Below are 26,686 nucleotides of genomic sequence, written 5' to 3'. Positions count from 1 at the left end.
AGACAGTGTATGATCGTGTGCCCCAACACCTAACCCCTCTGGCAGGGCCCCAGAACCCTCGCTCAACTTCAGAGTGCGCCTGCGCCATGCCGTGGTTGCCAGGAGACCGCCGAGCCGCGGTTCCTGCCCCTGGGTTGAGGCTTTAACATGGCCAAATTCGTGCTTGCGGGTGAGTGATCCCCACGTCCGCCTGTAGATCGCTCAGAACACCGACAACTACTCACCCCCTTTGGTCGCTGAGCAGTGGTTTTCTTAACTGCCTTTTGTTCTAGCAATTCCAGCCTCTATATGGACTACCCCAGGCTTCTTATGCATTCATTCAAAGATGCTTATTGGGCAGGGTCCTCTGCAAAGCACTCCCGGACACTGGGGACACAGTGGGGGAAAAGATATACCTGGGCCTTCGAGGAACTTTCATTCTCACGGAGTACCGAAGCATGTAAACAAGTAATTTTGATCCACTGTAATTAATGAAACGAGGGAGATGTGCACAGGGCTCTGGGAGGTGTTGCAGCAGCTGATTTTGTGAAGGTTTGGGATAGGGAGGCCATTCCAGATAAAGGCACACAGCTAGAAGTCTCATGGCCTAATGGAGAAACTAGATATGGAGGCAGTGACTGGACCTGGGGCTAGAATGGGAGCCACAGCCGGATCCTGGCACCTAAAGTGCCCCAAACAAAGGTGTTTGAACTGTATCTTGAAAGCAATGAGGAGTCTTAAAATTTTTTTAAGCAGGAGAGTATCCTTAATGGGTTTGCATTTTAGGAAGCCCACCTTTGTCAGCAAATGGAGGAAAAGGATGGAAAATGTCACTGGCATCAGGAAAACCACTAAAGGGTCTTAGTAAAAACAACGGGCTATTGTACCTGCCTCCGTCCCTTCTCAGCAAGCTTCCTGAAAGAGTAGACTGCTTTTATTTCTTCAGGTACTTCTTCCATTCAGTCTGGCTTCTACTTCTGCCTCCTTTCAGACATGGCCTTCATCAGTCACCAATGACTTTTACTGAAGCTGTCCAGTCTTTATTGGAACTTTCTGATGCATTAACACAATTGACATCTCCCATCTGCTTGGAAATCTATTTCCTTTGCTTCTTTATTCATTCAGAACATTTTTGAGCACTGACTGACTATATGCTGGGAAGGCAGTGATACAGGCACTTACAAAGAATGTTACATGTGGGCTAGTGGCAGGGCTGGTTCTATAGGAGCAGTGCAGGAGCCTTTAGTCAGGCAAAGGCTTCTTGGATGGAGTGGTTTTTTAAGCAGAGATCTTTAAGCAGAGTTACCTAGCAGAAGGAGGTAGGGAAGAAGAGAGTGATTAACTCATCCATGGCAGGGGCTGGGGTTGGAATGAGGAAAGCTAGAAAATGGAAGTAGATTTAGTAGGATTGTAGCAAAGGGTACAAGAAAGAGAGTGTCATAGGCTGAGGCCAGAATTAGATATAGATTCCTGTGAGCCATGTTCAGTATTTCAAACGTTATCTAAAGTACATAGAAGGCTTTTGGAAGGAGAGGACATAATCAAATTTGCATTTTATCTGAATGGTATTCTCTATGGGAAGAGAAAGATTAGATGCCAAGACCCCAGTTAGTTGCAATAGTCCAGGAAGAAGATAGTGGTAGCCTGGCCTAGTATGGTGGGAAATGGAAATGGAAGGAATTGAGTGAACTAGAGAGATATTAGGGAGGCAGAATTCATAGAACTAAATGTCTGATTGGGTGGAGGAAGGCAAGGGAGACGAAAGAGTTAAAATTATTTCCAACCAGTGGTTTGGAAAAATGGGTAGATGAGTCATTGGAAAAAAAAAGTGGAAAAGTAGGTTTAATACTCTGGATACTCTTAATTCTCTTAAATAACTGAACATAATGAACATAAGAGAAGAGCAAATTTGGTGGGGGAGTTTTGGCAAAATCTGTACTAGACATGCTGAGGGCCTATGAGACATTCAGAGGGAGATGGAAAAATACAGGAAAGTATAAACATCTAGATAAGGCGATAGTTCTGAACTGGATGTGCAGATTGCTACTTGAACCCAGGGAGTGGAGGAGATCCCCCAGGAAGAATGCATAGAGTATAAAGATGCCTTGAAGAATGCTAACCTTTTAGTGGATCAATAGAGGAATAAGAACCTACAAAGTATAGTGAGAATGACCAGAGAAGTAGGATGAAAACCTGAAGAATGACCCCCACCATAGTGGGTGTTTCAGAAGGATAGAAGAAGGTAAATGCCAACAAGAAAATGACCAAAATGTATCCATTGGATGTAGTGACATGGAGGTCCTTGATACCCCTCTAGAGAACTGTGGTTAAAGCCAGATTGCAGGGGGATGGGAAGCAAATGGAAGTGAAGAACTGAGGATGGTAAGTGTAGAGAACTCTCTCAAGAAATTTTAATAGAAGAAGACAGGTAGAATGCAATAGCTAGAGAGGGACATAGGCTTTTTGTTTCTTAAGACAGGAGAAACTTAAATGTAACTTGACTATATTTAAATAGGATGGAAAAGGACCATTAAGAATAGGGATAAGGTGCTGAAAGAGAGGTTAACCAATTAAGCAGAGTTGGTGGCAGTTCTGAAGGAGGAAGAGGGTGGTGTTCAGAGCCTAAGTGGTGAGGTTAGAGCCGAACAGGAGGTAGGAGCCATCTTCCGTGAATAGGAGAAAGAAGGAAAGGATGAGTCCAGATGCAGACAGGCTTGTAGGTATGATGGCAGGAGGTTAGGGGATTTCCCAAATGACAACATTCTTGTATGATTTGGTTTTGTTTTCAGATCACTCTTTTTTTTTTTAAAGACTTTTATTTATTTATTATGTCAGAGAGAGGGAGGGAGAGAGCAAAGCAGGGAGAGCGGCAGGCAGAGGGAGAAGCAGGCTCCCCACTGAGCAAAGAGCCCGATACCGGGCTCGATCCCCAGACCCTGGGATCAAGACCTGAGCCGAAGGCAGACACTTAATCAACTGAGCCACCCAGGCGCCCCTGATTTGGTTTTGCTTTTGTAAAGTAGAAAGCAAGGTTATCTCTTCTGACAGTGTGGGAAAATGGAGGGAAGGAAGAAGTTTGCAAGAAGTGGGCCACGTTTGGAATGGAAATTGTGGAGAACAGAAGAGAGTGCTGATAAGGTAAAAAGAAGAGTCTCCAGGCAGAGCTGAAGGCCAGTTGAGGCCAGTGACCATGAATTTATAATGGCGCCTCTCTGCTTGCTTCTCCCATGTTTCTCCAGGGGTGCCTAGCAGCAGATGGAACCCAGAAACAGAAAAGGCAGGTAACTGCGTTCATCCAGGGTGAGAGGCTTTTACCAGGCTGATTTGCCAGAAACATAGTGGGGCAAGATAATTTAAAACATGAGCTAGAGTGTGGTTTGAACTCATGAACCATGGATTTGAACTAAACAGGGAGGCTAACAGACAGGGAGTGGTTGAGAGGGTTGATGATTTAGAAGTTGCCATGAAGTGGAGGAAGTCACGATTGGGAGTAACTGGGGAAAATTGTTGCAGAGGGGGTTCTGCACTGGGCCCCTGCCCCTCCAACTCCCATCAGACACCCACCCAATCCATCTACTCTGGCGGCTCTAACTTCCTGTGTATTGATGGCCGCAAAATCTGTTTCTTAAGCCCTTACATGGGGCCTGCACTTCAGACTTATAGGTACAGCTACCTGCTGGGCTTATCCACTTAGATAAACTGCGCATACCTCCAGCTGCATTTGTCTACAATTAAACGTCTTACCTGTGGTTTCTGTTCAGTAAGTACAGGATCATCTACGCAAGCCAGAAACTAGGAGTTATCCCAGACTTTTCTCTGCTTCTCCTCCCCCGCCCAGTACCACTCCCTGGAATACATATCAAATCTACCTGTGATTTTACCACCACTCCTCACTTTACACTTTGCCTTTTAGTGGCTACTAATGACTAGCTCATTATTAATAGTTCATGCTTAGTAGCATGGCAGCCCCTTAGAGAATGTGAAGTCTAGCACACTCCTGGAGGAGAATAAATATCCAATCGCCTTTTCTTCTTTCCACATTTTATTACTTAAGATTCTGACCTCCTGTGAGATCATTTTATTTTTACTACTGTTATAAAAATCAGAAGTTTATATGGTGCAGTTTAATGCTATAATTCTATGTTATAAAATATATCATAACTATATGATTAATTCTGTAATTATATGACAAATACTTACAACTACATGATAGCTTCTGTGTGATATAAGAAAATGTTGCAAATTTGAACTCTTTTAGGTAGAGCAGATTGCCCATATTATGCTAAAGCAGAACTCCTAGCAGACTACTTACAAAAGAATCTTCCTGATTTTCGGGTACATAAAATTACACAACATCCTCATGTTTGGGAGGTAAGAAACCTTTATTGTTTGTTAAGCTCACACACTCACAAAAACGTGTTCTGATTTAATGAAATATTAGCCAGTGTTATCAGATGGGCTTCCAGTAATGAATGTTCATGTACTACTATTTTAACACTAATAAAATTAATTCCTACTTAGCAGTCTCAGAACATTATATGTTTTTTTCTTTGTACCTAGTAAAACAAATGAGGCGCTAACCAATCAGTAGAATAAATTCAGCTGTTTTTTTCTCCCAAGAGTCCAGGTAACCTGTATTAACCTTTTTAACTTTTCATTCTCCTTCATTTGATTTCTAATGACATGAGGCACTTGCTTATTTGAAATACCCTTCTTTGGGACTGTGTTTCCCCACAAACAGAGATTTGGGGGAAGGAGTTTCCTCTGCTGGGGGGTGCTCTTGGGAATGATGCTCTGGGAAGGAATGAGGACAGCAGTGTTCTGTAACAGGAGAGGTTGAGCCACCATGCTGCTGCAACAGAGGGCTCAGCCAGCCCTGGCCTCTGAAGCTGGGCTGGCCCTTCAGAGATGCCCCAAATACAGGTAAGGGGGCTGGGCTTTTGTAATGGCACAACTGACAGTCCTTGGATGCAGGCTGCTCTGGGGCAGGGGACTTAACTCTAGGCAAGGGAACCTCTCTGAGGTCAGTTCCTAGAGAGAGACTCAGCACTGAGCTGTCGGCAGTAAATACACCTGGTGACCCAGGGAAAGAGTGTCTTGGTCATGAAGGGGGAATCTGAACGACATATGACAGGATCTGCTACAGCTCACCAGTTGTTCTGCCTTTTGGATCTACATGTTCCATATAATAAATTCATACCATCTGGGAGCAGCTCTTCTGGGGTTCTGGTTGGCATCTTTCCCTGGGGAAACTTGACAAGAGGATGGTCAGTGAAAGGATCCACAGTCTCCACTGCATATCATTTTAGGGCTGTAACTGACACTCATCACCATTCTTGTCTATGATCCAATGTCAATCCCCCTCACCCTCTGCTGGTCTAGGTGACTTCTCAGGTGTGATGACCTAGACCTGTATCCTCGGGGGTCTGAGTCCTAGTCTCCCAAGATGTAACTGGATGTGACTGCAGCACATGTACGCTTGCTGGCAAAATTGAGCAAGGCAGTACCAAGGATGCCCCAGCGGGTCACCTAGATGCCAGATATTCTTTCCTGCCCACATGCCCCTGATCAGCAGGGCCAGGTACTCCTTCCAGGATGGTAACTCCTTTCCTTGACTGCTGTCTCTTGGCACAGGAGCTCAAAGTGACCAAGCAGCAACCATAGCTTAACATTTAGTGGAACTCTTCCTGATAGAAACACCCTGGCACCTCTGGAATTTAGAACCTCCAGACCCATAGAATCTAGAGTTAAGTGGGCTTGGGGAAGCACAAATTCTCCAAGTGGGTCACTAGGTCACTCTTAATTCCATCCCTCGGTTCCTGGATTCATGTATTTCACCTAGTAGGGAAAGCACTATATTGATTCATGGTGTATATTGCATCCTGAAAGACAGTGCTTTATCCTTACAAGGTAGCAACCTCTAAGCACCTTTGGTGAACTGTTCTATCCCTCTATCAGGTGATGTGGTATATAATAGGGCCAGTGCATCCCATGGTTACGTGCCCAATCCCACACATGGTTTACTCCAAAGTGGTTCAAAGTGATGTTATGCAGAATCCCATGTTGCTAGGTTGAACATTTTCTAAGCTCTTGGGCAGGGTGCTGGCCAAAGCCCTATAAGAAGAAAAAGCAGTTCTTTGCCCAGAATATATGTTGATTCCAGTCAAGGTGAATCACTGCCCTTTCTAGGGTAGAAGGGGTAAAATGTAATCAACTTGCCACCAAGAGGCTGGTTAGGGTCTTTGAGGGATAGTGCCATTATCAGGGGGTCAGTGTTGGTCTCTGTTGCCAGCACATTGGACGTTTAGCAGCCACAATGGCTTGATCAGCTTTGGTGAGTGGTGGCTTGTTCTCTAGGGCTGTAGCATAACCTCTGTCTCTTTTGTGAGCCCAGTGTGCCTTCAGCTAAGTCACCTTATCTGCTGGGCTGTTCCATGCTTTTATCACCGTCGATGTTCTCTGATGGGCACTGCCCCTGGCCTCTTTTTATTTAGGATTCTATCAGGGAGTCCAGCTCTATAACAACACGTCCTTTAATAGCCCTGGCCTAGGATGGACAGCCACACCAGTCTTCTCCATGATGCTGAGAACCATCATCAGTGCAGTTCTTATCATTTTGATGGATGTAGTATCCTCCAGGCCCTTCTGGAGAACATAATGGACCAGTAGGTTTCCTGCCTTCCATAGTAGCATATCCACTCCAGCATGCCTATTTTTCTAAGCTTTTTGATTCCTTCTTCCATTGTCTTCTGTGGATGTTCTGGCATTTCTGTTTCATTTCACGTGAACCATCACTTTCTCCAAGCTTCGGAGAGCCATCCTAGCAACGTGTTGCCACTGTCTTCTGAGGTGCTTGCCAGAATATGTACCCTTGAGTTGCAGAAGAGTGATTTATATTGATAAATTCTCCCTTGTCCAACTTTATATTCCACTCTTGATTCTGCACCCTCAGGGTCCAGTCCTATACATATTCCCCCAGTCCTACCAAGACATCAACATGCCCCACTTGGTGCTGAAGGTCCCATGGGGCAGAGTCCCTTTCCTCCAGAGGCCTGGCAATTCACTGGCCAGGCTATGCAATGAATAGGGGAACCATGGTGGAATCCTCACAGCAGCATTGTTTGCTTTAAGGGAAGATAAAGGCAGAGAGATCTTCAACATCAAGAGAAATTAGTTTCTAAGATTTTATGTGTAAGCTAGCCTCATTACACGTGCCTCCAATGACAAGAATGTTGTCATGTACTTTACTCACAAGAATGTTGCTCTCTGTCTCTACTCAGCTCTTATCATTAGAAGGCCTGGTCTACACAAACCAGATAATGATGATTTAAACTGTCTCTGATGAATACTATTAGAAATCCACAGATAACTTTTAGCTCATCAATTCGGTCCGAATGACAAATTATACCCACATATTTGGACAGCAATATCAAATTTAGGTGGCCCTAAGACTGGAAGTATCTCACATAGAGGAGCAAGATAAGAACCAGTTGAATTTTTTTGAAATCAGCTAAGTTGGAAGACTTGGCTTCTCTTTTAAGCTAACCACTTGCATTCTCTGTCTCCTCGGCAAAGAGAGCAACTTTCGGTACCTTTATTTGGTCAGCGAATTTGAAGAATAGTCTCGTATTTGATTAATTTGTTACTTCACTCACCATTATTTTCTCTATTTACTTACAACGTAAAGATATCTAAATTTTATTATGTATGCTCAGTGGTAGTAAAAAAAAAAAAAACAAGCTAGTTCGTGTTTGAATTCTGAAGTATGGAACTGAATTCTGAGACAGATTCAATGGACAACTTCTCTTGGAATATCATTCAATAGGAGTGGTTAAAAGACCTGTGTGAGAAAAATACGTGGAGTCACAAAAAGTCCCCCATCATATGGAGAGAGCTGTTGGATCGTGGAGGAAAGGGCTTGCTTTTGGGAGGATATAACGAGTTCCTGGAATACGCCCAGGTATATGGTTTAAGTTGGTTTGTCTGCTCAAAACATTGCCATTCTCTCAAGTTGTTCTCCAAATGTCTTGCTTTCCAAAGTATTCTCTCTGCTCTCTTTATTCTGTTCTGGCTTTAAACAAGAACTTTCCATTATAATCATTGTCAGTGTTGACTTTTTCTTCCTAATATTTAGCTTTACTATGGTGTCACCTCTAGCATGACTACTGAGCTGATGAAGATAATTGCTCAAGAGAACCTGGAAACACATATAGAAAAAGAACTGGAGGAAGAAATCAGGAAAGATCTCATCCACCCTTTGCAGGTCTGGATCACCAGGTGGGACAGTCAGACTCCAGGATTCATGAGATTGGGTGTTATATTTAGAAAGGACGATAAGGTGGGACTAAGTCCATGATGGAAGAACCTCTGAATGTCAAGTTTGAGATTCGTATGTATAGATATGTACATGTATAGATATGTGAATATATACATATATATCCCCCAATATAGCTCCATATTTAAGTTTTAGATTATAGGTGTATGTATGCACACACACGTATAAAATCTAAGAGCAACTGTATAGCAAAGATCATTACTTCGACAACCCTGTCTCCAGCTCTTGTCTCCTCACTCTGTGTCTCTCATGCTGTCTGCTGCTTGCCTTCTTGCTCTTTGCCTTGCCGCCCTTCCTTCCCATTCCCTCGCTTTCCTTCTCCTCTCCCCACTCCGGTCTCACTGCCTGCTGCCCTGCCTCCCTTTCCCACTTGCTAGTGCTGACCTTGTGTTGTGTGCCCGCCTCAGTAACCAATGTTGTGGCTGGACCAGACTGTGGTTCTTACTACGTTGGCAAGACCCCCTCAGCAATAACCATCAGGAAACGTGAGGAGAAGGGGTTTTGTTACCTACACATCCTGGAAATGACATGGCAGCCCTGGAGCCACACAGTGAAGTCACCGGTGGGGAGAGAGAGAGAGAGAACGTGTGAACACACAAGGCCCCGGGGCTCTGCTTTTATTGGGGTTGAGAGTGGGGGACTTGGTTTTGTGGGCTCACTCTGTCCTGCCGAATTTAAAACCTAGGAGTGGAAATTTAAAGCTTGGGAAGAGAAAAAACAAGCGGCCCGGCTGGCCGGTTACTGACATCAGAGATCTCTAAAACAACTGAGCCTCGGTGTGGGAGGGCCCCTGGTTCCTTAGCGGTGTGGCTGGCAGCGTGTTTACTGCAGATAGCCATCTTTGAAGTGGATACCTCCTCGGCAACCAAAACCTGTAAAAAACAGAAACCAAACCTGCCAGGGTTTATACTACACCTGAGTTTTGCTCCTTCTTCCTTTTTTTCCTCTCTTGCTCCTCACCGCGTTCAGTCGTGGGTACAAGCAGTCTTCACTAGCACCTTTTGTCTCTGTACTCCGTCTCTCGCGGTGTCTCTTGCTGTCCTTGCTCTCTCTCTCCCTCCCCACCCCTCACTGTGTCTCTCACACTGCCCTTCTTTCTTACTACAACTGCATGTATTCTAACAGTCATGTTTCTTTGGAAAATTATTCGTTACGAAATAGTTCAATACAGAAAAGAATTAAGAATGATGTAATAAGCATAAACATGAAACTCACACCCAGATTTAATAAATAGTACATCACCTTTAGATATTCTTAAAGGATTAAAATGGTACAGATACTGTTGAAACCTTCATTGAACCCCTCCCTAAACCCATTGTGAAAATCAAAAATGCCCAGGTGCATTTCCAAACTCCTGTCAGGGTCATTACACCTGTCGATTGGTAGCCAAGCTATAGAGTACCCAGATACTTGCCAGATTGTGGGTACAGATACACCTAGCCTATGCTGATCCTGGGCTTCTTTGCAAGGATTTAGAAAAGATAGTCCTTTCCAAAGAAAAAAAAAAATGTCATTACTTTGTAGACGAGGGTATAAAGTAGAAAAGAGCTATGGTTAAATAAAACTTATTTCTTTACCTTTTTGAAAGAAAATGTCAACATGTAATTAGAGTACTCTGACACCATTCTTTTAAATTTTGCTTTCTACATATTCTATTTTATTTGAAAAGTCTTTGTACATTTCTTATTTGGGGTTTGTGTTCAGATGGTCAGAGCAAGGGATTGGTGGTAAGAATATTTTTGCTCAACTTTTGCTTCCTCACCTTAAAAAGTCTATGTGGTTGTGTATGCCTATTTAAGATATTAAACCACCCTATTAATGCACCTGCAGAAATATCTATTAAGAATAAAAGCTTAGCAGGAGCAAAAGATTTAACCATTCATAATCCGGCTTTGCATTTTTATTAGCGCATCTGTCCCTGCCTGCTACAACCTAATTCCCATCTTGACAAGTGGTGAAGTGTTTGGAATGCACACGGAAATTAGCCTGAATCTATTTGACAATAAGCAGGCAGAAGAAAATCTCCACGTTATCGTGACTGAAACTCAGGACCTGGTGGCCCCCTTGCTCCGGAGCATCTCCATCTGCACCCGAGTGGAGGACGCCTTCCTCCAGGCCCACGTGATCATCATCCTGGACGAGAACACTGACCAGGAGGTGTACACTCTAGAAGACTGCATCCGAAGCAGGCTTCCTTTGTGTAGGCTCTATGGATACCTGATCGAGAAAAATGCTCACGATTCTGTCAGAGTTATTGTGGGAGGAAAAACGTTTGTGAATCTTAAAACCGTTTTGCTTATGAGATATGCCCCAAACGTGGCCCACAACATCATTGCTGTGGCTCTGGGCGTGGAAGGCCAAGCTAGAGCTGCACTGGCCAGAAAACTGAGAACAACCTCCTCATGTGAGTGAGCTTCTGTGTCTGTTTCTGTTTTTCAACAACGTGATTTCAAAGCCGCTAGGAAGAACACTGTACCCCTTTAGGATTATTCTGGATATCTGGAATAGAAAGTAGGAAGCAGATACAAAGAACTCCTTACTGTGTGATTTGACTACGGTGTGAACATTTTTTTCTTACTATTTTTCATGACAGGCTGACTTTGTCCATCATTTAAAAAGTTAAACCAATGTTTTTTTTGTTTTGTTTTGTTTTTAAAGATTTTATTTATTTATTTGAGAGAGAGAGAGTGAGAGAGAGAGTGCAAGAGGGGGTAGGGTTAGAGGGAGAAGCAGACTCCCCGCCGAGCAGGGAGCCCGATGCGGTACTCAATCCCGGGACTCTGGGATCATGACCTGAGCCGAAGGCAGTCGCTTAACCAACTGAGCCACCCAGGCACCCAACTAATGTTTAATATAATAAGATTTCTGTTTTTCTAGTTAAAATTTGAAACCTAATATTTCAATTTTCCATAATAATAGTCAACTAAGGTAATCAGTGTTTTTTATTTTTTTTTTAAGATTTTTATTTATTTATTTGACAGAGAGAGACACAGTGAAAGAGGGAACACAGCAGGGGGAGTGGGAGAGGGAGAAGCAGACTTCCCACCGAGCAGGGAGCCCAATGCAGGGCTCGATCCCAGGACCCTGAGATCATGACCTGAGCTGAAGGCAGACGCTTAACGACTGAGCCACCCAGGTGCCCCTAATCAGTGTTATAAAAAAAAAATCATCGGGGTGTGTTTAAGTGGCTCCACCCCACTTCCCACTGATGTGATGGTAAACATTTGCAAGGGTATTAAACTTGTCCGCAGGATTCTGCTGTCTGATCGTTTTCTGCCCCCAATTAGTCTTGGAACCGATAGACGTCAGAACCACGAGAGGATGAGACTGGATTAGAAAATGGATTGTTGTATTTAAAAGAGGAGTGCTGTATTTGAAAACATTTATCATCTTTAACAAATTTTAGGTGTCCGTGCCTTTAGTTGGAGCAGGTGCAACAAAGCCCATGAAAATGCAGGGAGGTGCGAGGCGTTCCCTCAAGACAGTGGGGAGATGATGAAATGTGAGCCTCACATGCTCCAAATCGGGGCCATAAAGGGCTTCAGGAAGCCCCTACATTATAGGAATAGCTGTATCACCCACTGCTTTACAGGGAGGCCCTAGACCCATCACTTCTGGTATTCTCACACACACATCTTCAGTGCCTCACCCCCAGGTTCAGTGATTACCTTAGCCAAATTGCTATAAAATTATTCAGTAGGAAAGAAAAACACTTTCTAATCATTTTATCTCTGTGCCAACCTTATATACAGATATGTAGACACTGCTTTATCACAAAAGATTTCTGATAACGCTGATCAAAGTGCCAAGAAGAGACAGTGTTACAAAATTTAAAACAAGGTGGGGGCTTTCAACTAGAAAGCTGCTCTCATGTGGGTCTGGTGGTGCCATAAATTGTAAGCTCTCCTGGACCCAAAGCCAATAAGCGTATGAGAAGCAGAAGAAAGAGAAATGGAGAAACGTTGGGTAAAGGAAAGAGAGACTTTGGAGGGACAGAGGTCCATGGGAATGGTCCGCAAAGCAGCAATGAGAGACTCTGCACCAACAAAGCCAGTTTCCTGAAATCAGAAAACCATCAAGGAGAGTCATTCAGTGAAGAGTCCAGATGCCAAGAGGGTAGCAGATCTTTCTAGGATGTCCCTTGAGTTCAGTTCACACATAACCCTGTTTCTCAGACCATGTGCATTGGGGTTGGTTGGAACTCTTCCTGCTGCAAGTGACAGCAAGTCCACTCAAAGCGACTGTAGACTGTAGACAGAGAGAGGTTATTTTCAGGCATAGATGGATGCTGGGGCTCCAACGATGATGTCAGGACTGGCTTGCACTCTCTCTTGACCTATCACTCGGCCCCGCTTTCCTCAGCATTGGTTTGCTTCTCAGGCAGGCTCTCTGTACAGAGTGGCAAAGTGGCCACTGGTGTCTCCAGGCTCATACATTCATAATTTAGCTCAACCCAGGAGAAAGAGGGCTTGCTCTCTCAAATGTACAAAAGGAGCAGGATAATAACTCATTGGCCAGGCTTGGGCCATTTGCCCATCTCCAAATCAATCGTCATGGCCAGGAGTCTGGAATCTGGGACTCCTGCCTATTGATAGACCTGCGGGGTGAGGACAGCCCCACCCAAACCATATGGACTGAAATTGAGAAAAGGTAGTTATTTAAAGGAAAACCGGGATGCTGTTAAAGAAAAACAGTAGGGAAGAAATGTTAGGAGGAAAAACAGCAGATGTCCACTATGATTTTCTCTAGCAGAGTTATATAGAGCCCTAAGTCTGATAAGAAAAATTAATTCTCCCTACTGCCTGCCTTTGAACACAACCATGTGAGGGTATGATACTTAGAGCTGCTACAGCTGTTTTAGGACCATGAGAGGCAGGCTGAAAGAATAGCATCTTTGAGCCGCTGAGCAAGCACCAGTGTTACTGCCTACCTCAGCTTGTTATTGCCCGAGAAAAGTGAGCTCCTCCTAGTTAAGCCAAGTCAGAAGGATATTCTGTTACTTGAAACCTACACATCAAACTTACCTCATGCACAACAGTAGAGAATTTAATCTCCACCGTAGGAAGTGGTATGACTTTGGAAGATAATTAAGTCTTTATTTTTTTTTTTTTTTTTTTTTTAAAGATTTTATTTATTTATTTGAGAGAGAAAGAATGAGAGAGAGCAAGCACATGAGAGGGGGGAGGGTCAGAGGGAGAAGCAGACTCCCTGCTGAGCAGGGAGCCCGATGCGGGACTCGATCCAGGGACTCCAGGATCATGACCTGAGCCGAAGGCAGTCGCTTAACCAACTGAGCCACCCAGGTGCCCGATAATTAAGTCTTTAAACAAATAAGTTAATAAATCAATAAAATTACTTATTTTCACTTCAGATACAACATTCCTAGAAGATCCACAGTTTTAGAATCATATTAAATTTTAATCCCTATTTCTCTCTAACCCCTGTCCTCTTATTTTCCTTCACAGGGGAATCACTTTGTACAGTAGTTGCTTTCTTACCCGCTCCCCTCCACCCCCAGGACGTTGCAAGGATTTGGGCTGATGTGTTTCCTTCTAAACCTTCCACCTAAAAGTGCCTTACACATAGAAGCTAATTCAATTACTTATTGATTAGGATGTTCCTGAGGTCCTCTTATTATAACACCCTCCTTCTGCAGGAAATGAAACCCATCCGGGGGTTAAGTGATTAGCCCAAATTTCTATTCCAGTCTAGAATCAAGAACCTTTGTCAGAACCAAAGCAGATAAAAAGTTCTCCTAATGGCAAGCAGAGTGGTTAAGTTAGGACCACACCAGAGGTATAATTTTCAGTAGCAAGGTCTTTCAGAGAGCATTTCAGTATTTCTTGAATTCACTCATATGGCCTATGTAGGAACATGATTAGGAATTGCCGAACCCTGATGATTCAGTAAATCATGTCATTTGTACATTTGGGGGGAGCATAAACTTAGATCATTTTATAGCAAAAGATCAATCCTAAAACAACACACAGGCAAAAAATAGACTACAGGCAATTTTTTGTATTAATGCTCATTCTTACGTTAATTTTAAATTTCTTTCTCTTCACAGGTATCAAAAATGTGATAGTTTGGGGTAATATTAGTGGAAATAACTACATTGATCTGAGAAAAGCCAAGGTTTACAGATATGAGAGTGCTATTTGGGGACCTCCTAACTACTCACGTCCTGTTTTGAGCTTGATTTTTGATAGGTATGGTATATTTTTAAGTGAAGTATACTAGCAATGTTGGATACATGTATAATAGTTGTTATAATCCTTTAAATCATCTTAAAAATCTTTGAACCAAAATGACTTGGCATTGGTATTGTTCACACTCACCTTTGTTTATGTGCTCTATTGAAGATACAGAAAATCCCACAGAATCCCAACTGGTCAATCCCCACGCCCAATTTATTTGACTTTGCAATTATGAATTTTTATATTTCAGACTATCCTTAAAATGTCTCACATATTCCTTTAAATTTATCTCTAAATCAAGCATCTGCAAAGTGAGTCGGGAATAAGGAATTAAGACGGTGAGCGGGCCGAGGCCATGCTGGGTGTTCTGTCCCAGGAGAGGCAGGACCGAGGACTGGGCAAGAGCACCGTCTCTAGAACCAAGCTACCTGGGTTGGGATTCTCAAGCAGCCACTTCCTAGCTGTATGACTTTAGACACATTACTTAACCACTCTATGTCTTAGGTGTTTCATCTGCAAAGTGGAAATGGTCCCAAAGCATGGGCCGTACAGGGTCGTTGGGAAGATGAAATGGCTTAGTACAGGCAAAGCGCCAAGAACCTCCCCCACTGCAGTCAGCGCTACCTTTATGATGGGGCTGGGGAGAGGAGAGGAAGAGGAGTGGCTCTGAAGCATCCTTCTAAGCTTTGCAGCCCCTTTCCAGCTGTAGCATTTCCTCTCCTTTGCCCCTTCCTCAGGCCAGGGGCACTTCATCCCTGCCCAGAAATGATGCGCCCCCGAGCCCACCCTCCTGGCACATGCTTCCTCTGGGTATGGGCAGTGTCTCCTGGAGCTGTAGGTGCTAGCTTAGCAGGGGCAGCCCTTTATCGCCCTTTATCGCCCTCTCTAGTCCAGCTGGTCTACTCCCTAAATTTAAACTTTAGATGATAACAACTTAGTTATTTCCCCAGTTCTCAATGTGCATTTTCTTTAGATAATGTTATCCCCAGATAACATTTTCTTTAGAACGAAGGATACCACTGGCTCCAAGATAACGTCTACATAGAATAAATTTTTTGAAACTGTTCTTGCAGTCTGACCACTTTTCTGTGTTCCGTATTTCTATTATCATATTTTGACACTTCAGGATTCCTTTCTGTGATATTTCATTACTTTTCGATTGACTTTTTTTTTTTTTTTTTTTGGCTTTTTAAAAATCACTGTTTATTTGTTAGAGGGTTTTTTTTTTCCATACAGATATTTGCAACAATTCTGAATTCCCCAAAATCATTCATAGATGATAAATACCATGCTAAGAAAGTATTAAATTTGTACAAAAATACTTTATAGCTTAATATTTGTTTGTTACAAATAAAAACATATTTCAGTGACAAAATTAAATTAGATGGCATTTTGTTTAGGAGGGTTTCTGGGAGCTCAATCCCCAAGATGGGATTGCCAGCCTGCCCTGTATGTTCTGCCCATATTGCCCTATATTATTATTTTTTTTAACTTCCTTTCCAATATTTTTGACTCTTTTTTATGATGTTACGTTAATCACCTTACATCATTAGTTTTTGATGTAGTGTTCCATGAAGAAGAAGATAGCAGGAGTCGATTGACTTTTTACAGGATTCAAGAAGCTTGAAGAAGGAAGGTACACAGGAAGGCATATTTCTCTTTTATGGAGATGATTTCTTATACTGAGATCCATTGACCCAAAGAACATTCTTTTATTCCCATTCTTCCCTCCGTTGTAAAATCGTTTCTTTCTCTCCTTACAGTGACTGGGTAAACAGGCAATATGTGGAAACTCTTAAAAAGCTGACGGCCACAGGAAAACAATTTGGAGCGATCTTATCTGCACACAGTATAGCCACTACATTGAAATACTGGTACCATGGCTCACCACCTGGGGAGATCGTGTCTTTAGGAGTGCTAAGTGAAGGTCAGTCTGGGTTGTTTTTTTATTTTGTATCACTTTCAAACCTGCCTGTATGCCTCGTACCCCTGCTTCTGTGTCCCCGCCTTCTGCCTTTCCTGGCCTGTAAGCTGTCTGGACTTCCCCAGTACCATACTCACTTATCGTTCAGGCACTCACTCATTATTCATGCACTCATTCAGCCATTGAGAAATTCTGCGATGTTTTGTGTGAATGAGCAGGGAACACACACACAGCTGCTGCCTTCAGGAGACCTAGAGCAGAGGGAAGAAGAGCCAGCTACAAAAACTCCAGCGTTCCACTAAGCTGTTCTCACTGTATCCCAGCTGAGGAAGGGAAAGCAAGGTTGGTTTTAGGCAGATGGCAGGAAGAATTAGGACGGACTTCAATAAGGAGGTGACCCCCCAGGAAGCCTTCAAGTCTGAGCAGTGTTTACCTGGCAGACTAGTGTGCAAAGAACACCCCCCAGGAGCCACAGTGGCAAAGATCCAGGGTCAGGATACGAAGGACCTAGGATCAGGATGCAGATCTTAGGGCACCCGTGGGAATGTGGAAAGCTTCAGCTGCAGATACTGTATATGCATTTTTACAACCTTACTGCTTTCATCTGCTAAAAACTACTTCAGAGGACTTCTACGTTTTTGAAGAGTAGGAAAGAGAGAAGAGTTGTTCTGTGTTCTGTGGGTTCTATCGAAAGCATCTCTTCCCTTTGTGTTTTACTTTCTCCCTGTGCAAACTCATTTGCTGCTAAAGCTTCCTGCCTCCACCTCTCTGCTGAGCAGCAGCCTATGAAACACTGTCCCCTGGACCATGCTGTCACCTCAGACCGACATACGCCAAACTGAACTCATGGTCTTCCTCTCCAATTTGATCTACCTCTTTTGTTCCTTATGTTATGAGTGGAACCACCATCCTCCCTGTTATTCCAGTGACCATCGTGCAGCTCAAGGAAATCTCCCAAATCCCCCAAGTCTGAAATCATCTGTCTCTCCTCTGTATGTGAATAGCATTTTGTCCCTCTGTCAGGGAGCACATTCCAGCCTGTCCTCGTTGGTGGCGTGGTTAATTTCTTTAAGTCCCCTGTGTCCTGTGTTCGAGCGCATACACCCTGAGGGCAGGGCTTTGACTGAGTCTTCCTGCTGCTACTTCAGGGTTAGACACTCAGGGAATCTTGTTTCAATTGCAGTAAGGCATATGAGCACGCTTTTAATGCATAAGGTGAATCAAATCAGTATGTTACCTTTTTAGTGTAATAGGCATTTAAAACCTTATCTTTATTTGTTAACAGTTTAATTTCTGTAGGAATTCACCAATAAACAATGCAATACAGGTGGTGAAGGGCAGGTCATCACTGTCTTCCTGAAACCATGTAGGTAGACTCTTGTATGTTGTCCACCCATCAGGCTGGCTCTTTACAGATTAAAAAAAGAGAGAGTGAACAGAGAACCTCAGATGCCCTCTAAGGAAAGGCCTTTTAGATCCTCGTTTCTTGACTATCCTCACATTTTTGTTCTACTGACCGCATTTTTGATGACTAGAATGGCGAGAATCATTTTCTCATTTGATGGAGGCACAAAAGGCAGGGGGGCAATTCTATCTGAATGTTGCATAGTTAGTAGTAGTAAGTGTTGTCCATCTTTTCATTTGGAACACATCCAAACTGGGCCCTGGGAGCTGCCGGGAAATCATCAACTTCCCCAGCCCCTCCCTCTTCCCCCCCAGGCCTCACACTGCAGCTATGGGACCACCACAGCAGGCTAGAAGAGCGCAAGGCCAGGTGAACAAATGTCTTGGGGTCTTGGGCCAGTGAGGAGGCAAGGAAAGGCCACAGGGGGCAGAAAAAAGGAGTCTAGACAAAATGGAGGAGAAAGACATGAGCCCCCAAGGCACAGGCGTGGGGTCTGAACCAAGCCTGAGGGGACAGAAGGGGTAACAGGAGGGAGCAGTAGTTCTGCTTTCAGAGAGAAACACAGAAGAGAGAGTTGTCAGAACTTGGAGAGATGCTCAGTCAATACTTCTAGAGTAGGTGTTTCAATCCTCCTGGGAAAGGAATTCTCAGAAATTTAGTTCACCGTTACCATTAAAAATCATGTATGATCTCTGTCCTTTTCTATAATGCTTTACATGAAGTGTGTATGGTTCTGAGTGCTTTTGTTTTGCTTTGCTTTCTATTTGCTCACTACAGGCCAGTTTGGTATTCCTGAAGGGATCGTCTTTTCTATGCCTGTAAAATTTGAGAATGGAACTTGGGTAGTTCTTACAGATCTCAAAGATATTGAAATCAGTGAACAAATAATGACCAGAATGACAAGTGATCTCATTCAGGTAATGTCTGAATAGATAGAAGAACCCTGACTTTGATAATGACCGTAAACTGATTCCTCTAGGCCAAGGAACCCACACTGATTTTCTGTGGGTTCAATTTGCATCCTCTTCCTAAAAACAATCAGGAGGCAATAAGACTTTGAAGAAATCAACAGAAGAACACTACTCATTATGTTACATAATGTCTGGCATGTTAAAAATATTTGTTGGTTACTTAAAAATCAAGACCCAAAGTGTTTTTCTATTGAAGATTGATTGATTAAGCTAGCAATTGTGGTCACTTCTCTGATTATAAAATTTTTCAACAGGAGAAACTTGTGGCACTTGGAGATTTGATCAATTTTCAGCCCTATCAATCAGGTAATCTTTTCAATGTGATGTTTTATTGAGCTGCTACTAAAAGACTATTAAAATATTTGTTGGGGCTCCTGGATGGCTCAGTCATTTAAGCATCTGCCTTCAACTCAGGTCATGACCCTGGGGTCCTGGGATAGAATCCTGTATCCAGCTCCCTGCTCAGCGGGGAGCCTGCTTCTCACTCTCCCTCTGCCCTTCCCCCTGCTCGTCCTCTCTCTCTCTCTCTCATGCTCTCTGTCTCTCTCAAATAAGTAAATAAAATCTTGAAAAAATTTTTTAAAATATTTGTTAAAACTGAATCGCTATTGAATACTGGTAACTATAATCTATACTTTATCACTTTTAAATGAAATTATTGACAAAAGAAACTGCCAAGTTTAGTGTGTCCTTCGAAATAAAACATCTCATAAGAATGCTAAAGAAATCACATCTTTTTTTTTTTTAAAGATTTTATTTATTTATTCATGAGAGACAGAGAGAGAGAGAGAGGGAGAGGCAGAGGGAGAAGCAGGCTCCCAAGGAGCAGGGAGCCCGATGCGGGACTCGATCCCAGGACCCTGGGATCGTGACCTGAGCCGAAGGCAGACGCTCAACCGTCTGAGCCACCCAGGCGCCCAAGAAATCACATCTTAAAAACACAATGACCGGGCGCCTGGGTGGCTCAGTTGGTTAAGTGACTGCCTTCGGCTCAGGTCATGATCCTGGAATCCCTGGATCGAGTCCCGCATCGGGCTCCCTGCTCCGCGGGGAGCCTGCTTCTCCCTCTGACCCTCCCCCCTCTCATGTGCTCTCTCTCTCATTCTCTCTCAAATAAATAAATAAAATCTTTAAAAAAAAAACAAAAAACAAAACACAATGACCTTATAAGTGTTGTGTGTAACGTATGTATTCGTGTCCCAGGCCTGCCGTAACGAATGACCACAAGCTGGATGGCTTCAACAACAGAAACTTACTCTCTAGTGAATAAATGAGACCAGCAGGCCTAAATCAAAGTACTGGCAGGGCCACGGTCCTTCAGAAGGCTCTAGGGACGCACCTTTTTCTGCCTCTTCTGGGCTACAGCTGCATCACTCCGATCTCTGCCTCTGTCTTCACGTGCCGGTCTTCTCTCCGTGTGTGTCTTGTTTCTTCTCCTTAAAAGGACACCAGTCATTGCAATCCAGTACGACCCCATCTTAACTTGATTAAATCTGCTAAAACCCTATTTCCAAATAAGGTCACATTCACAGTATCAGGGATTGGGACCCCCATTTGGGAACACAATCCAAACCACAACATTCCATTTACTTTTAGATCGCTTAAAAAAAAAAAAAAACCAATACATTTTAACAAGCCTATTTTTCTCACTGGCAGTTTCTCTAATACTAAGCTCACAAGGAAGTGCTATCATCTTTCTTTGATCTCTAAATATTGAAAATATTTAACAACCAGTATGGTACAGATTCCACCCAATCAAAATAGTTGCTGCCTCTCAGAATGAATTAACTGGTCAAAAAGAACCTGGCAGGGGACAGAAGACTGTCCTTGGTCCAGACCAGAAAGGGTTTAGTGAGGTCAAAGTATGGCAGTGTGGAAAGGGCAGAGAGACCAGGCCTCGAGGAAAAGAGGTTCTGGGCAGAGGATGGGCTTTGGGAATTCAGATCTGGTTCTGCCAGTGGTCAAGTCACTAGGAATGGGCAAAAGCAAATAAAGTCCAAAGGCAGCATGGAATCCAAGGGCATAGACACACAAGTCCGAAGAGCAGTTGGTTTTCACTGGAACTCTTTTATTCCCAGAGTTTAGAAGCTCTCTGTGTGGCTTCCTGCTTTTGCAGAGTAGAGCTGCAAATTCCTTTTCTGAGAATGGGCTATAAAGAAGTCATTCTAAATTTGACTCCTTTGGTAGTTAGTCCTAAATTTTCTGTAATACTTGCATTATAGAGGGTTTGGTGAAAAAGAGTAACCTAATTTTATGCTGTTTTCATTAACAAAGGTCAAGGCATAGATAGATGATTAGATAGATAGATAGATAGATAGATAGATAGATAGATAGATAGATATAGATAGATATAGATATAGATATAGATCTTGATTCTGTCAACTTCAGACCTTGCCCAAAACACTGTTCCAGAGATTCCAACATCAGGGCATTGAAAATAATCAGAATTTTGTACAGTTTGGAGATCTCTGCTTATTAGCATATCAATGAGATGATTCATGCATGAGGTTTGTTTAATCTTTTTGATTAATTTAATACTTAATTTCTTGACTTTTAGAGACTGACATAGCCAAAAGCGATGAAAAGACCACCTTACCTACCACATACAACAACCAGGAAAATCAAAGAGTCTCAGATGGTAGGTATAACAATTGAAGAAAAAAAAATGTCCTTTTTATCCAAGGCTTAACACTAAATTTCGAAGAAAGGAATTTGATCATCTATTAGCCACAAAGTGGAAATTAAATCTTTTATCACCCTCATCCTATATTCAAAAATCAGATCATATTTAAAATCTATTAAAATTTTGAAGGAAATTAACAGATATTCATTGAGCACGTTCTGTATACTGGTCACTGTGAGAGACACTGGAGACACAATGACAGAGTTATAGCCATACAGATATGTCTGGGGAAAGGAGCCCTGAGAATACGAGGAAGTAAATGCCAAGACGCACAATGAGTTTTTTAACTCAATAAAACAAAGCAATACAGGTCAAAAGGAAAGAGAGTATATAATAAATAATCTAGAAAGGCACAAGGAAAAGAGAAGTCCTTGTAATATATGAAGACTTAGTCGTATCTTCAAATCTAGTTGGGACTTAAGATGGTTAAAGATAATGAAATGATCATTTATTCAGAAACTCTGCTGGTTCTGTCACACAAGGTGAAAATATTCGAGATCTATTGTACAACAATGTATACATAGTTAATACTATACTGTACACTGAAAAAACATGTTTAAAAGGTAGATTTCATGTTATATGTTTTTAGCACAATAAAAAGAAGAAAGAAAGAAACCACACTAGGTCCTAGGGATATGAACATAAATCAAATATTGTTCTTGCTCTCAAAGTGCTCACCGTCTAGCATGGGAAACAGCAAAGCCAATCAAAAACTACCCTATTGAGAGGGGCCTGATAGCTCAGTCGGTTAAGCGTCTGCCTTTGGCTCAGGTGATGATCCTGAGGTCCTGGGACCGAGCCTCATGTCCTCCCTGCTCAGTGGGGAGTCTGCTTCTTCCTCTGCCCCTCCCCCCCACTCATATATTCTCTCTCTCTCTCAAATAAATAAATAAAATCTTAAAAAAAAAAAAAAACCTACCCTGTTGAGAAGGAAGTGGTATGTAGAGAGAGGCCCAGGTATAATGGAGCCACACTGGGGGTCTCCTGATAGGGACAGCAATGTTAGGAAAGGCTTTCAAGTAGAAGTGACATGGGACCTGAGTCTGGAAGGATGAGTAGAAATTTCTCATGTCATGTAGTGAAAAAGAAGCCTGCAGGTGGAGGAGTCAGAGAAGCTGTGAAAGGTGCCCCACCAGAAGGAGCCACATGGGCAGAGGAAGCATTTCAGGTGGCCAAGGCATGACCAGGAGTGTGAACCCAAGGCAGTCTAAAGTTGTATTCAGAAGACAATAAACAGAGTAGCTGGGCTAGAGCAGAGGATCCCAAAATGATGAGTAGAACTGGAAGAGGCATGTGGAGGTCATCTCTAGTTTGGCTGGTTGAGAGCTCAGCCAAGTGGCTGGTGGGTGGCGAGACAAGCATGAAATGGCTGCTATTAGGCTTAGAGAACTAACCTGGCTTTCTCATTGGCCCCCTCGAAGATGATGGAGCCACCCAAATCACTGTCCGGAGGACTGTGATGAGCTCAGTCCCAGACAGAATAGGTATTTATATAGTATCTCTAGGATGGATGCAGCACTGTTGTTCCAGTTGGCCCAGCTGGTATTGAGCAATACTCAAGGAAATGACTGAGGGCTCCAAGGCCCTTGTGAGAGAACTGAGAAAAAACTGTCAGATCTGTCATGAGCAAGGTGACTGGCAGCTTTCCAGCATGGCTGAAAAAGAGCCAAGTTGTAGAGTATGTATTCTAGAGTTTAGGCATCAGAACAATCCAAGTTGTTAATTAAAATGTTAGATTCTTAGACCCTCTACTAAGTCATAGTCTTACACAGACTGAAGAAGGTTAGTGGTGATGAAGTAGAGAAAATGGGGCCGATTTCAGGTTGTTTGAGGGTCTATGTGTTGAATGAGCATTAGAGTCAAATATCACTTGATAGTGCTTTCCACAGTGTGGCCTCAGTGGGTCTTAAAAATTTTTGTGGGGGGCGGCTGGTGGCTCAGTCAGTTAAGCGTCTGACTCTTGATCTCAGCTCAGGTCTTGATCTCAGGGTCATGAATTCAAGCCCCGTTTGGGCTCTATGCTGGGTGTGAAGCCTACTAAAAAAAAGAAAAAAAAATCGTGGGTGATGAAATCAATTTAACAACTGGCATTTTTTCCTTAAACTGGAATAAAAGTGATAAGAAAAGAGTAAGTAAGAAGAACAGATTCTTTTTCCCAATGCACTAGAATAGAATAGAAAAGAAAAACAAAGATGAGTAGAAAAGATAAGAAAAGGGTAAGTCCTGTTTCATGTAACTTTTTCTGTTTTATTGTAAGCACACAAGTGCACATACTGAACTATAATGTAAAATGCATTTTTTACTGTGAGTCATGGTCAACCAAGTTTGAAAAACACTGACCTAGACCATTTCATAGTTGTTAGTTATATTTTAAATCCAATATGTTTTATCTAATTTTGGTTTCAGAATATAAAGATAGAATGTGTTCTGATCTAACCCAAGATGAGGAAAAAAACCTGGTTATGTCAGACACTAAGTCAATCAAGTCACATACCATCTCTGTAGTGCTAATGGTCATGACTCATATTGTCGGGTCTTAGAGAACGACGTTGTGGTCAGAAGAACGTAGTCCAGTTCTCAAGACTCCATATAAAAGTGATCAGGCATCTTGCAGCTTCCCAAGAACAAGGCATTCAGAGAAACTTGGAGTGGAAGCAACAGGATAGGAGAAAATGAGACTAACTTCAAAAATCAATGTGCTTTAGATACTAAAATCTCTGTTCTGCGCATTCTCTATTTACAGCAGTGGATCTTTTAGATCTGATTCCTCAACCCAACTCTGAAAAGCCATACAGTCAAGAAGCCAGAAATGGTAGGTGGGGAAACAAAACATTAACTAGTCTTTTCTTATTCTATTAATACAACTGGGTAGAAGAGATCAAGTGTCCCCCAGATATAATTCTTTTCAAACCCTCCCCCCTTACATCCCCAGCTTTCTTTGCTGACACTTTTGGAACCTCCCTTCCTACATTTATAACCAGGGCTATGTCAATGGCAACTGAATCCTTCTTTCAGAATGAATAAGTAAGGAAATGGACACAGATATATCTGCAAGTCCAGATTTTCAAAGTCTATAACCTAGTTGTCATGGTATTTTTTGAAAACTAGGCTGATATAGACTTCTTTGGGGCTGACCAGTCAGGATATTCATCCACGCCTCCACACTCTTATTTGAATGTCCAATAAAATGAACAAATCCATGGTACCTTCCATTCTGAAAATGTATAGGATGATGGGCTTTGGAGTGGGGCTAACTAGGGGGAATTAGAATTGGTACATAGACGAGAAGCAGGGCCAAGAGAAGAAATGGAACTGACCATGTAGCTGCAAAATTCAGAATGGGAAGCAAAGGAACCAAGCAACACTGCAAGTAGAAATAGATTAAGGTCAGGAGGGAGGCCAGAGTTTAGTTTTGCTGTATGTAAAAGATCTAATGATGGTCTTGTGGTTTGATGTCCCTCATAGATAGAATCCCTCTCACACACGCTCCCTCAGTTGAATCAGATTGAATACAGGAATCCAGGAAACAGAAGAAAGAGGAGAGCAAACAAAAAGCTAATAAAAACATAGGTTACTAGTGGATTTTTAAATAGTTACACCTTTTCATTCTCCTTTTACAGATTCTGAAGACAAAAGGGTGGAAGAGCAACAGATAAATTAGACCAACTATAAAGATATTTGGTGGTGTAATAAATACGGAAAGACCCATGAATGCCTGTATTTAGGGAAGAATAGTTTGCAAGATTGACTTCCATCTTAGATAATGTTATGCTAGACAATAATGTGACTGCACACACACAAAAAGATTGAGTTCAATCATTTTGTGTTACCTGAATCCCCTCATAGGTTTGCTTTTTGTCCTATTTTCTCATATAGTTTGGTGTCAATTGCTGTTTTTTTAAACTACATTAAAATACAATGGTCAGTCATTGCATCCTTGCCTGTGCATGCTTCTAAGAGAGCCTGCTTCCCCCCACAGGCCATACCTAAGGCATGGACATGAGTGGCCATGTTTGCTCGGCTGTTCTTACCACCTTGGCTTCAACTGATTGGACTAGAATAAATACACCTTACTCAAGGGGAACCAATAGATTTTCTCTCACAGTGTCAAAAACTTGCACTGAGAAAAATGGCTGAGTAAGTTGGTGTCTGGATCATGGTAAAGGGAGTGACTTAGAGAGAGCCGCACAGTTCTGCTGTGGGGTCTTCAGAGCTAGTCAGGTTCACCAGCTTCATAAGGCCTGGCTGTATATTCTTTCTCCTTGGATTTGCTTGGGATAACTATCTTTACAATAAATCACACTTTTACTTTAGCTCAGATGGAATAGGTTTCTGTTTCTTGACACCAGATGTGGCCTGAATAAATGGAATTTTGAAAGGAAAGCATAATATTTTTACCATATAATTACATGGTTTAAGTAAAAATTACAGTCTTTATTAAAGCAGCAGTAGTCAAACCAATATGCTCATATACTTGCAAGCTAATAGAACCCTTTACAAATGCCAGTTAAGAACTTTTGAGAGCCCAGGAGTCACTTTAAAAACTGCTGATCTCTGTGCTTTCTCTGTAGTTTAAATAGCTTTTACAGTACAAATTACTTTCTGAAAATTCAAGAAAATTTCAGATGCTCCTTCATTGCTTCTGCACCATTATGATTCAAAACTGTGACTAACTTTTGCTTGTTTCCAAAGTCAGCACCTCATTTGATGTTATTGTAAAGAAAACTTAGTGTCTGTCAGTGTTAAGGACTTTGGGTAAGGTTTGGTGCCCTAATTCTACCATTTCCCCTGCCTCAGCTTGTGGTATCCTCAAGGGAGTATGACCACAAAGAACACTAACTGGGTGGGAAGTCATATGGTGCTCTACACATCGCTGGGCATGTGGCAGTCATTCCTCCACATACAGGGCTTCTTCCTGGTAAAACTGAGCTAGATTGGAAAATGTGACTCAGGCCAAGAAACTCAAGCGAAGTTTCCTGTTCCTTCCCCCTTGAATCGGGCATGCCGGTCACGTATCAGCAGAAACCAGATGGCAAAGCTGGAATAGAGAATATAACTATGAAGTCCATCACCTTTCAAGGCAGGGCCCTGCCCCTTAGTGATATACTTTCCAGTGGGTGAAGCCCTAACCATTCAGATAGTCAGCAGCTTCTTAGATGGACATCTAGAAGGGGCTGGAAAAAAACAGGGGC

General features: G+C 42.6%; 1 protein-coding gene across 1 annotated transcript; it reads left to right on the top strand.

The window, feature by feature from the left end:
- Positions 1–48: 48 nt before the first annotated feature.
- MDH1B (malate dehydrogenase 1B) lies at positions 49–25,705 on the top strand. Its single transcript, XM_064586978.1, has 12 exons — positions 49–169; positions 4,238–4,350; positions 7,805–7,939; positions 8,114–8,256; positions 10,222–10,718; positions 14,382–14,523; positions 16,275–16,438; positions 18,618–18,757; positions 19,066–19,117; positions 21,369–21,449; positions 24,238–24,306; positions 25,115–25,705. The coding sequence occupies exons 1-12, from the start codon at positions 148–150 to the stop codon at positions 25,153–25,155; spliced, it is 1,599 nt and encodes a 532-aa protein (XP_064443048.1). The 5' UTR covers positions 49–147; the 3' UTR covers positions 25,156–25,705.
- The last annotated feature ends 981 nt before the right edge of the window (positions 25,706–26,686 follow it).

This window comes from Mirounga angustirostris, unplaced genomic scaffold (genome assembly GCF_029215605.1).
Source record: "Mirounga angustirostris isolate CCGP_5_RB_7025 unplaced genomic scaffold, mMirAng1.0.hap1 SCAF_3, whole genome shotgun sequence".
Lineage (NCBI taxonomy): Eukaryota > Metazoa > Chordata > Mammalia > Carnivora > Phocidae > Mirounga > Mirounga angustirostris.
The sequence above is the reverse complement of the archived record's forward strand: the minus strand, read 5'-3'. Positions and strand labels throughout refer to the sequence as shown.